Genomic DNA, 15,068 nt, shown 5'->3' on the forward strand with positions numbered 1-15,068 from the left:
CAGGACACAGTCATAGCAAGTTCCTAGAGCCACACTGGTATATAATTTAAATAGTAGCATAATTATGTTCAGAGGAACAGAATTTCTGAATCTTGCTCAGAATTTAAGAGGTTCGGTATGAAGAGCTTGTCTGATGCAAGTTTCTTTCAAAGACACAAATCAGACTTTGCAGAAGTACTCAGGGCCTTTCTTCTTGTCTCTTTGCTTGCAGTGAAGTACATGCGAGAAGCCACGCCCTACGTGAAGAAAGGATCTCCAGTGTCTGAGATCGGCTGGGAAACACCCCCTCCTGAGTCCCCTCGGTTAGGGGGTGGCTCCTCAGACCCTCTGTCATCGCAGTCCTTCTCCTTCCATAGAGACCGGAAAAGCATCCCCCTCAAAATGTGCTACGTCACTCGGAGTATGGCCTTGGCTGACCCCGAGAACAGGTAATGAGAGCCAAAACTCTCCTCCTTATCTCAGCAGCTCCTTGGCCTCTGAGGTGAAGCAGGCCCTTTGCCAGGCTCTGCTCCTGATCTGAAAACTCTCCCTGGTTCCCGAGAACAGCAAGAATGAGCCCTGCTAAGAGTGTGTGCTTCCAGCCAGACCCCTGTCCCTGGTCCACCCTCCTTCCTTGCTCTCACCTTCCTGCAGACTGTGCATGCTGAGCCCTAGCATTGGAAAGACTGGAAGGATTGAAATTAGGATCCCAACTTTCATTCTTGGCTCTATCATTGCCAGCTTATGTGACTTTGTGCCTATTTCTCAAATCACGGATACCTCATTTTTGTCATCTGTAGATGGGAATAATTATAACAGAAACCAGTTGTGAGGGTTCAAAGGGGAAATCCAGGCAAAGTGCTTAGCATCACGTGAAGGGTTAGATGAGAGAAGCCTTGAAGCTGTTTTCTACTCACCTCCCTTTATGCTCAGGAGAGAAAAAGGAGCAGCTTCAGACTACGCCTGGAGTGCTGCTTCCCAAAGTCTGTGCATGACTTTGTCACAGGATAGATGTATCACCAATCCAGGGCAACCAGAAGGAGTCCTGCCAAGTTGAAGTAAATATTTGGGGTAACATCCCCCCCCAAAAAATCTTACTTTAAATCATCTGAATAGAAAAATGTATGTGTTGGAGGAAAGCAAGAGACATAGAAAGAGCAGGAACTGAGCCAGGAAGGGGGGTTCTGCATGACCTCTGCATTCTCATTAAAGTGCTAAAAATAGGCTCGGCTCTACTGGTCCTTATTTATAACATGTGTGGGACAGCTGTAACCCACCCCAATAGGAAATATTTGGCTAGGTTCAGAGTTGCTGACGGGGAAAAGCCAAAGGGAATAGGGCAAGGGAGAAAATTGCCTTCTTGGCTCCCAGCTTGGTGTCTTTTTCTGTTCTCAGCCAGTGAGCTCACTCCAGGGAAGCTCTAGGGCCCTGCTCACCTGCCCCTCCTCTGTCAGTTATGCCTGCTCAGGGCTGGGCCACTGCTGAGACAGCCAGCAAGTAGAGGCCAGAGAGGAGGCAGAACAGGCCTAAGGAGTTGAAGTCCTTTGTTAATGGACTCCCACTCTGTTCTCCATTTTGTTCCCACGTGATTTCTGCCTGTTTCATGAGCCTGCTTGCTGATCATGTGCTGCTTATCGCGAGTTTCTTCTTCCCTGGCCTCTTACCCACCCAGCCAGACAAGTCTTTTCTCCCAAGAACCTGACATGGAGGCCTCAGATGGGATGAAGTGCTGGTCTTGTTTAGGCTTTGCACTAATTCATGCCAGAAATTGCCGTCTACAGGTCCACCCAGATCACAGATAAATGCTGTTTTTCAGTGGTTTAGCTAGGGTTCTAAAGAAATCTAAATTAGTTGACCTAATCGGGAAAATTCACATAAAAATGACAGATTTCTACTTTTAAGAAAAATTGAAAGACCTAGTGATATTCGTAGAGGTTTCTCCTTTGAGAAGGGAATGAACCCTCCTAGTCACCCCTGTGATCTATTCTTAGGGGATTCCATTAATTACCTGCCTAGTGTGTTTTACTTTACCTGCCTAGTCTTTGACATTATAACCCTGCTTTGTCCTCTTGAGTTTCTATCATGGTCTCCATCCTATAGATAAATAATTGAGGCTAAGAGTGCTAATATAAGTTGGTAACATCATATACCTAGTATAATGTATGATTGATCTTTAAACCCCTGCCTATAGAATGAGTGACAGCATCGGATAGTAGCCAGTTATTTTCAGAAAATGCATAGAGACTGGAAAACTTTATTGAGGGGTCACAAAAGCTATCAATACATTGGGGAGAAATTCCAATGAGGTGATTTCTAGGATTCCTTCTAGTGGTAGACTTATATGTCATAATGTTACTCCTAGATTAGTCAATTATATTTTAAAGAATGTTTTGGTTGACATCAGGCCTGAATCAAATATTGGAAACTTCATCTTGTGTATCAAGCCTGTAGAAGAGAATAGGTTTGAAAACCTTTATGTCGGAGCTCTTCAAATCCACCTTTGTTGAACGTCTGCAGGCCTCCCACGTGGGAGAGGGACAGCCTGCTCTACCAGGGTGTCAAAACAAGAAAGACAGAATGAAAACGAGGATTTGGCTAAGCCAGAGGCTTCCCAAGGAGACTTCAGGTGCAGATGGGTCTAAACTGTTGTTAGCAAGGAGATCATGGACCTTGGTGAGGCTTCCCCTGGTTGAGGAAAAGAAGAAAATAAACAAATGTTTTGTGGAATTCCAATTATATACTGGTCAGAGTATAGCATACCATCAGAAATGTAAAATCTGCAAAACACAACTTGATGCAGAATACAAGAGACACTGCTAACACAAAGTGATTTGAAAGGTGAGAGATGTAGTGAAAGCAGACAAGGCAAATGCAAACTACCAACAGCAGCAAAAAGGCCTCGATTTTGATCTTGACAAATGACCAGGTAAATTGTAGGCTCAAAAACACAAAATGAGACAAGGAAGGACTGATTTACACTGAGGCCAGAATTCACAAGGAACATTCAATAGTTAGGAATGCATACCAAATAAGACAGCAGCAATCTTTAGAGCAGAAAGTGCAAAAAAGAAAGAGACAGACATGCACTCATATTAGATAATTTAGCACACACCACTACACGAAAGTGAAGGACAAAAGATAAAGAGCACATAAGAGACACCAACAACATGATTCATAAGGCAGACTGGGATACATTGCAAAATCTGTACCCTCATAATAGAGAAAACACTTTCTTTTCAAATCTGCATAGAACATGCACAAAATTCTCCACACATAAGGTCACAAAGAAAATACAATAAATTCCACAAGGTATGAGTAATGCAAATAACATCCTCTGATGATGATAGAATAAAACTAGAAAGCTAATAACAAATTAAGACCTCAGAATGCATAATGTCTTTCTTCTTGGACTTTTAAGTTTTCTCCATAAAATAACTCTTGGGTCAAAGGAGAAATATGAACTAAAATTGTACCATTTCTTTAAAAATAAAAGTGATGTAAATAGTGTATGTAGTAAATATAAAAGAGAAACAAGAAGAAAAAAACAGGTATAAACTGTGTGGTCAGCTCAACCAATGGTGAAATCTTGGTTCGACAACATATACATGAATTTAAGCAAGAATTTCATTTACTTTAAATAGCCATCCTACGTCCTAAGTCCTCTCATTTCCATTTTATTGACAATAAAACTTCATGAGAAGTGAGACTTGAAGCCAACAGCAAATCTGGAATTCCAGGCCTGGCTGTCACCAAGCCCAGTTTCTGAATCCTTGTCCCCACTGCCTCCAAATTCTGCACCTGGCAGAACAGCTCACCTGCACTGTAAGCCAGGAGTTAATGGTCTCCTGGGTGCTAAAACCTGAGAATTGATGACAAATGCTACAGCATCTCGGGGCTAATCCTCTCAGTTGGTGACACACAGCTGCTTAGAGTTTGCATTAAAACCTCTAATGCTCAATTTCTCAAATAGAAACAGCCATAGAACAGCAGGCAAGATTGCTGCTCTTTCTGTAAAAAAGGTCACTCCACAGGCACCGACTGCACAAGGACCTTTCCCTGCTCGTGGGTATCAATGATTACAGCATTTTTAAAATTCTACCTCTTACACATCTCTTGCTTTTCATATTCAGCTCTTTGCCTTCATAGCCGTTGCCCTGGTCCAGGCCGTAGCCTCAGTTCCTCAAAGTTGCTGGATCTATTTCTGACTGGGTGCTTTGTTTCCCACTTGCTCCTTCTCCATCCCCATCTACTTCACACCCTGCTAGTCTAGAGAAGAAGAGAAACTTGAAATTTGCCCTTTTGATCAAATGGCTTTTTATCACCTGTGCTAACACCTGACACCTCAGGATTGCATGAAAACCCCATTAGGTTTTGGATCTTCCCCAACTCTTTAGCTCTGCGCACCTCCTCCTTTACAATCCAGCAGCCCTTAAATAACTTGAAAACTTCCTACAGTTGCTTCCTGACAACTTCCTGCTCTCCCATTAAGCCTCAGCACAGGCAGTCTTTTTGGACAGGATGTCCCACTACCCCTTGTGTACACTACACCTCCATCCATTCTACAGTACCTTTCTTAATGACTTGCAAATCTTTCCTATGCCTACCTAGTTCCAGAGCTTCTCAAACTCTGAGGTACCCTGTATTTTTATTTTAGTGCCCCAGCTCTCTGGAATTTTGGTGCAAAATGATGCATTCAAAAATATTTTGTTAATAAGTTATAGATGGCATGTTTATCTACTTTGGGCATTTTTACCTTTTCAAACATTTCTTGAATAAAAAATAAAACTTTCCACTAAAATAACCTTGAGATAACAGAATAAATAAAATCATAGTTGTATGTTGACAGAGGTGGGGAACTTAAAGAAACCAGACAATCTATTACCCAAGTCTATTACTGGATTGAGAGCAGCTATACCAACATGGGCAGTTGACAAGGTGTCAGTCACGACCATGTACTCTACTTCACACCAGAGTTCCTGTAGGTTTTCCTGGTTATAGTATAGAGAGAAATACACAACTACTCTTGGAAAAAAAGTATGCATCTCTGTTTGTGGTGAACAAATGAAAAACTCACAGAAGTTCCTGTCCTCTTTTCAAATAGAAAAGCTCCACTCAACATACTTGGTGATTCCAAGGGGTCTGATAGGTTCCCCATCAGTGATGTCACCACAAGCCAGCACCTGAGATTCAGCCACAGAAGATCTACAACTTGATTCAGTAGCATCATGAGAGTGAATTCCTCTCTAAGAGGTAGACACACATTAACCTCAGAGCCACTTACAAAGGATACATGATCTCACTACATGAGAAATTTAACTGTCATAGAAGTTATTTGGTGAGTGTGGAATCAATACAAGAGGTGCTAATAGATCTGAAGAAGTATATTTTAGACGAGGAAATTGGAGGCCCTTCCTTCGGGGATGGGGAGAGCCTTGTCAAGGTGACCATTATGTAAATTTCTGCTTTGCCAAGACTCCCTCTCCTTTGAGCTGTACATAAATTAGCCTGGGGCTTCCCCATGAGGTGCTCCCCTGTCTTTTCATGGCTAATTAATCCCCTTCATTTCACAGGGTTTTTTCTTCTGATGAGGATCAGTAAATTGGGTTTTGCTTATGAAATTTAATCACTTTCTTGTCCCAGCTTCCTGATATTGCTCTCATATCACCTTGTTTAAGAGATTTAGATAATCTCAAATATTAGTTACACACATAGTCTTTAGGTGACTACCAACAAAAGAATAATTGTTTTACTAATTTAACCTTTTTCCCCCTTTCCCAGCATTTGGGGGGTGCATTATTGCCATCTATATCTAACATAGAGTTCTCAGCTTATACTCATTAAACTTTGAATACTATTGAAAATTTCCATCATTGAGTTCATCTAGAATGGAGATTCATTAGCTGCCCAAACCTGTCTTTTCTTCTCAGCAAGTCTGTTTGTGAAAATCGTTTCTCCTCTGAAGAGACTAACACGATAAGTTTGTTTTTGTTTTTTCATCCTTGGTTAGACAGTGGCATAATGGTGGCTTCATAACCAAAATTAATGTCAAGAGGTTATGATTGACACCACATTTTAGAAACAGAAGAAAAATGTAAAAACAATATATAATGGTATGAGGGACACATTTTAAATATCTAAAATGGAGGTACAAATGAAATACCTCCTAAGATCATTGAATCTCTAGATTTGATGATAGAAAATATGGGTTTGAATCTCAGTGTCATTACTTATACTCTTTTACTTTCAGTCTCTGATACTTAGTTCCTTACCTGTTATAATATGAATGTCTGTGTCCCCTCAAAAATTTGTATGTTGAAACCTAACCTTCAATGCAGTAGTATTAATTAGGTCACACAGTCACTTACCCATAAATAGCATAGTGCCCTTATAAAAGAGGTTCAAGGAAGCCTGTGTGTCATTCCAACATGTAAAGACATGTAATAGATGCCACTTATGAAAAACAGGCCCTCCACTCGACACCTAGAATTCCTCGCCTCTAGAACAGCAGGAGATAAATTTCTGTTGTTTATAAGTTACCCAGGCTAAGATATTTTATTATAGTGGCCTGTAAAAGACTAAGACAAAAATTGGTGCTGAAAAGTGGCATATTTCTATAACAAATAAGTAACTGCATAATGTGTGGAGGCTGGAAGAATTTTCAGGTACACTACTGTGAAAGGAGACTTAAGGGTGATTGTGGTGCAGGTTCAATAGAAGAGGGGTATAAAAAAATCTTCATCTTCTTAAAGATCACCTGAAGGGCTCTGGAGAGAACATTAGTAAAAGTTTAACCAATAAAGGCATTTCTGGTGAGGTCTCAAAAGGAACATGATATTAGACAATGGAGAAAGGGCCATCTTTGTTATAAAATGACCAAGACCTTGGCTGACTTGTGTTTGTGGTGTAGGAGTATTTTCAGGGATGAAGTAGGATATTTGACAGAGAAATATTTAGAAGTGCTGAGGGTATGGCATGGCTTCTCTTGACTGCTTATCGTAAAATGCAAAATGAGAGAAACAAATCAAAGAGGAGATTTACAATCAAAAGGGAAGGGGAATTTAAACATTTGGAAAATGCTCAGACTGGCCATGACATAAAGAATGAAAAGTGTGTTCAGACAGAACACAAAAGGTATGCCAAGAAAATGTTTGCTAAGAAGATAGGTATGGGTAGGTGAAGCCAGAAGCTATTATTCATCAGGTCAGTGGAAGAATGACTCCAAAGGCATTTCGGAGATCTTTGCAGCCTCTTTACCCATCACAGGCTCAGAATGCCCAGACCTTGGGAACAGGCCTGCTCCTCACAGTATGGTACAGCACTTCTTGGCTGCAGGCCCAAGATTCCAAAGTGTGGCACAGGCTGTCCCTCTGGAGGCCACAGGTAGCAAACTTGGGTGGCATCTGCATAGCACCATCTCTACTGGTACACATGGTACCCAAACTGTTGGCCATGGCTGTCACTACCTAGATATCAAAGGATGTATAGGAGGGCCCCAGGTCCCAGGCAGAGAACTTTCTAGACCATTACAGAAAGTCCTTACTAAGTCAAGACCCAGTGGGACCATGGGAGCAGAGCCACCCAGCAGACCTCAGAGCATAGAGCTACTCGCATGCAACTCCAACTTGGGAGAGCTGCAGAGAAGGGACTTCAAACCAGCAGAACTGCCACATGGGCTGTGCCCAGCAATGCCATGGGACAGGGTAGCTTCCTGAAACATCACAGTGGCAAAGCTTATAATTGGCTATGTATATCATGAATAAAAGTCAAGGTTCTCTTTTTATTCAACTCTAATTTTAAAAAATAAATTAAAACAGTTACCATTGCATTCAAAACTGAAAACAAACAAACAAACAAAAAAAACTGTGAAATTATGGACTGCCCTCTACTACCAGAAATACCATTATAGTCATGATTTGTCTGTCTGTCTACAGTTGCTTCACAAATGAAATATTTTGTTACTGGAGAAAGGCATAAAAAGAGGTATATTTCTTAAAATGGTCTCGGTGTTTGACCCTACAATATTCCTAGTCTGCCTTTGAGAAATATAAGAAGTAGAATATGTAGTAACATTTCAACTGTTGTCTTAAAAGTGATTGTGATGGGGAAATGCAGGGACGTTGGGTTGCATTAGTCAGATGTTTGAAATAGGAAACAAGTCCTAAATAGGAACATGATTTTTCAACATATACAATGAGTGAGACTAGGAGACATCGCTTGGTCCCACTTATAACACACCTAACACAATAGGCCATATGCTCCCTTTTTAAATCTGTCTTAAATAAAAATTTCAATGCCATCAAAATAATAAAGGCAGAGAGTTTGAATTTCAAATAAAACTACAAGATTTATGTGTTTCAAAGCAGTAGGAGTTGATTATTTATTTTGTAGCCTATTTGGACCAATCTAGGTCCTCACCACTGAGGTGTGGGAAAGTTGCCCACATTGATGTTGTTTTGTTCTTAGTCACCTTCCTGGAAGGATCTTGGTCCTCCTAGATGGTGTCCTAAGTCTGATTCTTTTTCCCCTATTTCCATCTCATGGTTTTATTTTTTGACCCTTCCCATGAATGTATTTTGTCTACATTTCAACTATAATATTTTTGCTGTCCAATTGTTCCTTTTTCATAGAATTTCATTCTTATTTTCAGGATGACACATTTTTTTTTGTCAATTCTTAGAGACTATTAATTAGTTTTTGTGTGTGCTTTCTGTTTCTCCATTCTGTTTGTTTGGATCCTCACCTTTGCTGTTGGAAGTTTCCTCAAACATCTGCTGAGTCTTTCTAGTCTGTTTTTTATTTAGACTGAGAATAAGAAACCTGTTAAAACCTATGTGTGTGTGGGTGGGGCTTGTCAGTGGTGAGAATTCTTGTCGAGTTGTTGCTTGGCAAGCCTTCCTTATTAACAGGCACCTTCCAATTCTGCAAATGTCAGTGTTGGAGAAGTTTCTCTGTGTCTGTTCATTCACTTAGGTAGGAAAGAATGATCCAGTCTCTTTCCTCAGTTGTGGATGAGGGGTGAAAAATGGGAGAACACCCAGCTGCCAGCAACTGGACCCTTGTCTTCAGCCCTGACCCTCTCCATGGGATTCGGAGCCTCTGCAGGTTGAGCAAGGCCCAGGGGCCACCACCTGGCTGAAATCCTTTCTGTGCCCCTTTAAGTTTGTAACTTCCTCTGCTCTACAGAGTCAGTTTCCTACTAGCTCCAGTGCTGTCTGTGCTCCCAACACATATTGGATTCTTACTTTTCCTCCTCTTTGGGGCTTAGACCTACTTCATAGTCTTTTTACAAGGTTCTTATAAGGGAGGAGAGATTCACATGAATGGCCAAGCTGCTGTGTTTTTCTCAATAAGAATCTCTGCATAATTTACATCTTTGTATACAATAGAGTGCACAAAAGATTCATTTTAATGAGCATAAAAGCAGTTTCATAGCCTTGTTATTTTTAAGAAAATCTATTTCCTTCATAAATAAACTTCAGCATTCATACTAATTATCATACATTTTTAATCAGTGGGGTATAAATTAGTAAGGTTTCTGTAGCAACAGTAAGCTAGTTAAAAACCGTCTCTGGTTTGCCTTGAGAGAAGAAGTTGAGGAGAGGGCTCACTAAGCACCAAGCCACAACTGCATGAAGACACAGTGCCACAGGAGTGTATTGGGGCTAATTCCTGTACTGTACACACCAACCCAGGAAAATTTCAGTTTCCCTTTCTGAAGAGCTCTTAGGTTGAACTTGACCATCTGGGAGCTGAAGGATTTTTGCTGATATAGAGTCTCAAAATATAGGTCTTGATCCTTTGCTCTTGATACATTAATTGAACTCCATTTGGTTTGCAAATAGCTGCCCCAGGATTTTCCAGCTGAGTTAATGAAGCCTTTGAAAGTAACCTCAGTGCTACCATGATAGCTATCACCTACACTAACGGTTCCACTAGGGGAGAGGGGGCTTCACAGAGGACCTCTGTCCTCCCTTTTTTCCACAGGTGTGGAATTTTGTTTTCCATAGTGGGGAAAGGTTGGTTTGGGGCACTTAGCCCTACAGACACATTTAAAGCAACCCCTATTTGGACATGTAACGCATGTGTCCATCAACAGACACTTCCTGTGCTCCTAAATAATATCAGAAAAGGAATTTTGACATCACTGATATGTTAAATCTGATTGAGATTGATATCTTTTTTTTAACTTTAAGATGGACTATTTTGATCCTCTAAGTTCTATAATAAATGTCCTGTTTGTCTTTTGTATTTCCCACAGCTCTCAGGACAACACATAGAAATCACTAAATACAGTCCAGATTCTATCTGGACATAGGTGTCACCCTTGAAGGATTAACTAGTGAATGTTTAACGGGGACTTTATAGAAAAGAGTAGCTATTTTAAAGGCACCAACAAGAGATAGGGAAGTGCCCACGGCTCAGCAGGAACAGGAGCCTGATACCACCCCTTGGCCTGAGAAGCAAAGGGAGCAAGTTTCTGTGACCTTGAAGACAATATCTTGGGAGAGGGACAGTGGCTCAGTGGGGGCTGGGATAGGTCCATACCACAACCTTACTTTTCTCCTGGCCTGGAATCTTCTGTTGATGCTTCCAAGTAGCTATACACAAAAGGAAGCCAGAGGCTAGGGGGTCTAAGTGATGCCATTTTCCCTATAGAATTTGACCTCTTGGAGCACAGAGCAAGGAAAGAAAGGCAGATAATGGATCTAGAGGGGGAAAAAATCACAAAAGTCTATCTACATTCTGCCTTTTTGAAAATAGTTCTGATATATATATATATATATATATATATATATAATACGAGTGATAGCAAGATGTAAGAAAGTATGGTTCACCCAGACGCTTCATTCCCTAACACTGTTGGATAAGAACATTATATTAGACAGCCCCAGAACAATTATGAAGGTTTCTATTTAATAAAAAGGTGTCATGCTCCACCTAGAGTTTTGTTAACGATTTTTTGTTGTTGCTGTTTTTTGTTGTTGTTGTTGCTGTTTGTATTATTCATTTTAGGGATTGAACCCAATCCTTTCTAAACTTTTTAAAATTTGAGACAATAAATTTATTCCTGAGACTGGCCTCAAACTTGTAATCCTCCTGCATCCGCTTCCCAAATCGCTGTGATTGCAGGCATGCACCAACACGCCTGGCCCATTTCTTGTAGCCACCATGTTGTAAGCTTCATAGGGAAAGGATAATCAAGAGGCTTCAAGCATAAAACAGAATTTGTTTTAGTGGAGCCGGAAGCCGCAGGATTAGTGCAGCAGGAGGGGACAGGGCAGCTTGGCCCTGGAATGGGCTTGGTAAGGACTGTTTGACTCTCCTTGGAAAGTGTGGAGGTTTAGAGAAACTTTCTTCCATTATGACGAAGCTCTAGGCTGGAGAAGACACAGGTAAGAGTGCTGCTGTCACCATTCCAACCTGGTTTTGACAGTGAAACATTTATAAATAGGCATCACATAGACGGTGAGCTATCCGGAGAAGAAGCAGGTCCACCTGAGAAGTAGCCTTTCATCAGTGGGAATCAAAACTCTTAGCTGCAAAATTTTAACATTGACTTGCTCTCACCAAAAGTGCCAAATTGTTTACCCTTTGGTGCACACTTCCAATGTGGTGAAACACATCTCCATTGTGAAACACACAGCATATGCCAAGTAATGCAATTTGTTTTCATGGCCTGTGTTAGTAAACATTCAGACAATTGGAAAATGCTTCTTGGTGTTACCTACAAAGGGAACACTAGATCCAGAAGTTAGAATTCATGGAGGTGTTTTCTCAAACCCTCTTGCAATTTTTTTTTTTTTTTTTTTTTTTTTTTACCACATGGATTGTGCCGTCATGAAAAGATGATTGACTTTCAGGCCAGACCAATCTGGCTTTGATTATTAGATTTTTCTACCTATAACCCAGGTGATTTCATGAAATTTAAATTCTTTGAATTTTTAAAGACTATATGAAATAAGGCTGACAATTTATGTATATACTGTTCTTAGAATTAAATAAGTCAAGAGCTAGAGATACAGCTCAATGTACAGTACTTGTCTACTGTGCATGAGATCCTGGGTTCCATCCCTAGCACTGCAAAAAAATAAAAATAAATAAATAAATGAGTTGATATATTCCTAATGCCTGGGACATAGTAGGCACTTAGCAAATATCATCTCTTCCTGTTTCCTTCTTCTTTGAAAAATGTTCAACCCTACTAAGAATACTAAAAGATCATTCCAATGCCATAAGGTTATGTTAAATTTTTTTAGTTTTATTAAGTGCTGGGAAAGCCTGAGTAAAATATTGAGTTGAAAATTATCAAACAGCTGTTTCAGCAGATGAAAACCACACCATGATTTTATATGTTTCTGTCTGATCCTGTGTCTATAGTAGGTGACAGTTTGAAGAACTGGGTCAGTTTGCAAATAGCATTTTTAGATTAATTTCTCCAGGAAACACATAGATAGGCTTTGAATCACTAAAAAGGTGTAGAATCCTACCAAGGCCACATATGGTTATATAGAAATATTCCAATAAGCTTTGCTGGCACAATTCTGTAGCCTGCTGCTAGATATGAAGAAAGGAGAGTGGCATATAAAACAGGTGCATGAGCTGGAGTGGAAATTTGAACTAGAACATTCCTGCTGATATCAGAGTAATCAGCAGGATCCTGTGTGCTTCCCTGTGCATCAGGTGTCCAGTCTTCACAACTGTATTGTCATTGTCGTGTGTACAAAGTTATAATAGGTGCTGTTCACAGCACAGAACATATATTTTAGTCATATTTTCCTACTTCTGCAGACTTTCTTCTCGCTCCATCTACCTTCCCTTTCTGAATCCTGTGTAGCATGACGTATACACTATTTTGAGTCAGATACTTACAATTTTTTCTCTCCATGAAAGAAAAAAGAATTTACTGATATATATATATATATATATATATATATATATATATATATATATACACACTAGCATTGAGCTAATTGAATAATGAAAACTCAATAAAAACTAATTCAAATGTTTTCTACCAATTAAAATGATGCAGTATTCTGGAAGATTAAAATATTATTAGTAAATTGCATCTTGGAAACAATACAATTATGGGTTTTTTTTAAGTGTTTAAGGACATTTTAGTAGGTCTAACCAATAAATATTCATTCTTAAAATATCATAAACATCGTCTAAATTACTATTTAGGGACATTGAGAAAAAATATCAAGGAATTTCTCCATTATTAAAACATAAAACATTTGAAATCATTTCTAATACTTTACTACATGATAATGTTATAAGCCTGAGCACTTCTAAAAATTATTAAAGTTGTTCCATGTTGCTCCATTGCAAGTGGATCTTTTGATCTGCTACAAGTTTAAAAGTCACCGAAAATGCAATTGAGAAACATCACTTTGACTTAGCTAGTAACATTTGACCAAGTTGTGAAGTAAGGACAATAGAAGAAGAAAACCAAATGAGCAAAAACATGAAAGTGGGAAGCAAAACTCATAATTCTTAAGAGTATGGAGCTTTGGACTCAGACAATCTGACTTGGTCAGATTGTCTGAGTCCAAAGCTGTCAGGTCCTCGCTGTGTAAACTAGGACATGAAACTGATTTCTCTATGCCTCAATTTCTTGTGTAGAATGAAGATCAGGTAACGCACCTCATAGGGTATTGTCAGAATAAAGGATATGATCCACAAGAGGGATTTAGCAAAGATTTTTTTATGGCATATGCATTCCTTAAGTGTTATCAGTTATTACTAGAGGAGGAGTAGATTACATAATTGAAAGTAGATTGGACCTCATTATTGATTAGGAAACTGCATATTAAAATGAGATTTTATTTCTCCAAATTAGAGCAGCAAAATAGTTTGTTACCAAGGGTTGGCAAGACAGTGAAGAAACTGGTACCCAATAGATGGGAATACGCATCAGTTTTGCCTCTCTAAAAAGCGGTTCTTGATGAGAGACAGAAGTAGACTGTAGAATTTAAGAAAAGGAAGATACGTACATGCAGCCCCCACGCTCTTCTTATGAGGAGACATTTTTTCATCATTGTCATTTGTATACTTCATTACCTGAAGGCCATTTACCAGAACATTCTCAGAACATTCTCATTTAGGTATTATATTTTGAAAACCAAGATAAGATCCAAGTAAACTGAACACACAGAGACCTCCCCACCATCTTTGTGTAAAGGTTCCTTATTAATCCAATAACAGACACTACTTTTCTGTAAGTCCCTATAGACCTTTGAATTGAATCTCTACTTAATAAAAACATCCATGTGGTGTCCATTATAAAAGAAAACAATGTTTACAGCAGCTGAGAATTATTGCTGCCTTAGAAGTCTATTTGTTGCAGATTGAAGAGAGTATTGCTTCAAAAACAGAAGGGCACAGGTTTCAGTGCTCCCTCTCTGGGATCCTAGTACTTTATTTTACTTTTCTAATCTTCAATTAATCTATATATAAGATGAGTATAATAGATATGCTTTTCAAAATTGTTACACAGTTTAAATGCCTTTCAAAATGCACAGCCAGTGAGATGGGTTTTACAGGGAATATATAAAGCCACTGAATGGAAAAGGCACACCTTCCACTCATGTGGATTTTATCCTGAATTTTTGCAGAATAGATTTGTTATAAAGTTCATTTACAATGTTTTTAAAGCTAAATCATGAAGTTTCAAACATATTGATGCTTATAGTTGTTTTAGATTAAAACAACTGGACTCAGCACTAAGTTCCAAGCTCAATATTTCAACAATTAAAAGTTCTCATAGAAATTTATTAGAAGATATTTATGGAACGGTATTTAGAAAATATTAGCAGTCAGATTACAAGAATAGAAAGAAAAAGGAACCAGTCTATATAATCTAAGCAGAAAAGGATCTAATATAAGGAATTAGTTGCCTACAAAACAAAATCTTAATACATTTTTATAAACCAATCCTATTGTTCCTGCCCTGATAGTCAGCATATACTAAGAATCTAGTCAAACTGATTCATATTTACTGAGAGACACCATTCTCATTAAGTAAGCAATGAATCTTTAGTAAATGATTTTTTATTTCCCTATTCCATATATATTTTTTTCATACA

At 39.1% G+C, this 15,068-nt stretch overlaps 1 protein-coding gene across 1 annotated transcript in view; it reads left to right on the forward strand.

Moving 5' to 3' along the window:
* Positions 1 to 15,068, forward strand: part of Sntb1 (syntrophin beta 1) — a 233,787-nt gene that overhangs the window by 97,826 nt on the left and 120,893 nt on the right. Inside the window, exon 2 of the mRNA XM_026406674.2 lies at positions 212 to 428. Within this exon, the coding sequence (XP_026262459.2) occupies positions 212 to 428 (217 nt within the window). The remainder of the gene's footprint in view (positions 1 to 211; positions 429 to 15,068) is intronic.

Source organism: Urocitellus parryii, chromosome 7, assembly GCF_045843805.1.
Source record: "Urocitellus parryii isolate mUroPar1 chromosome 7, mUroPar1.hap1, whole genome shotgun sequence".
In the NCBI taxonomy this organism is placed as follows: domain Eukaryota; kingdom Metazoa; phylum Chordata; class Mammalia; order Rodentia; family Sciuridae; genus Urocitellus; species Urocitellus parryii.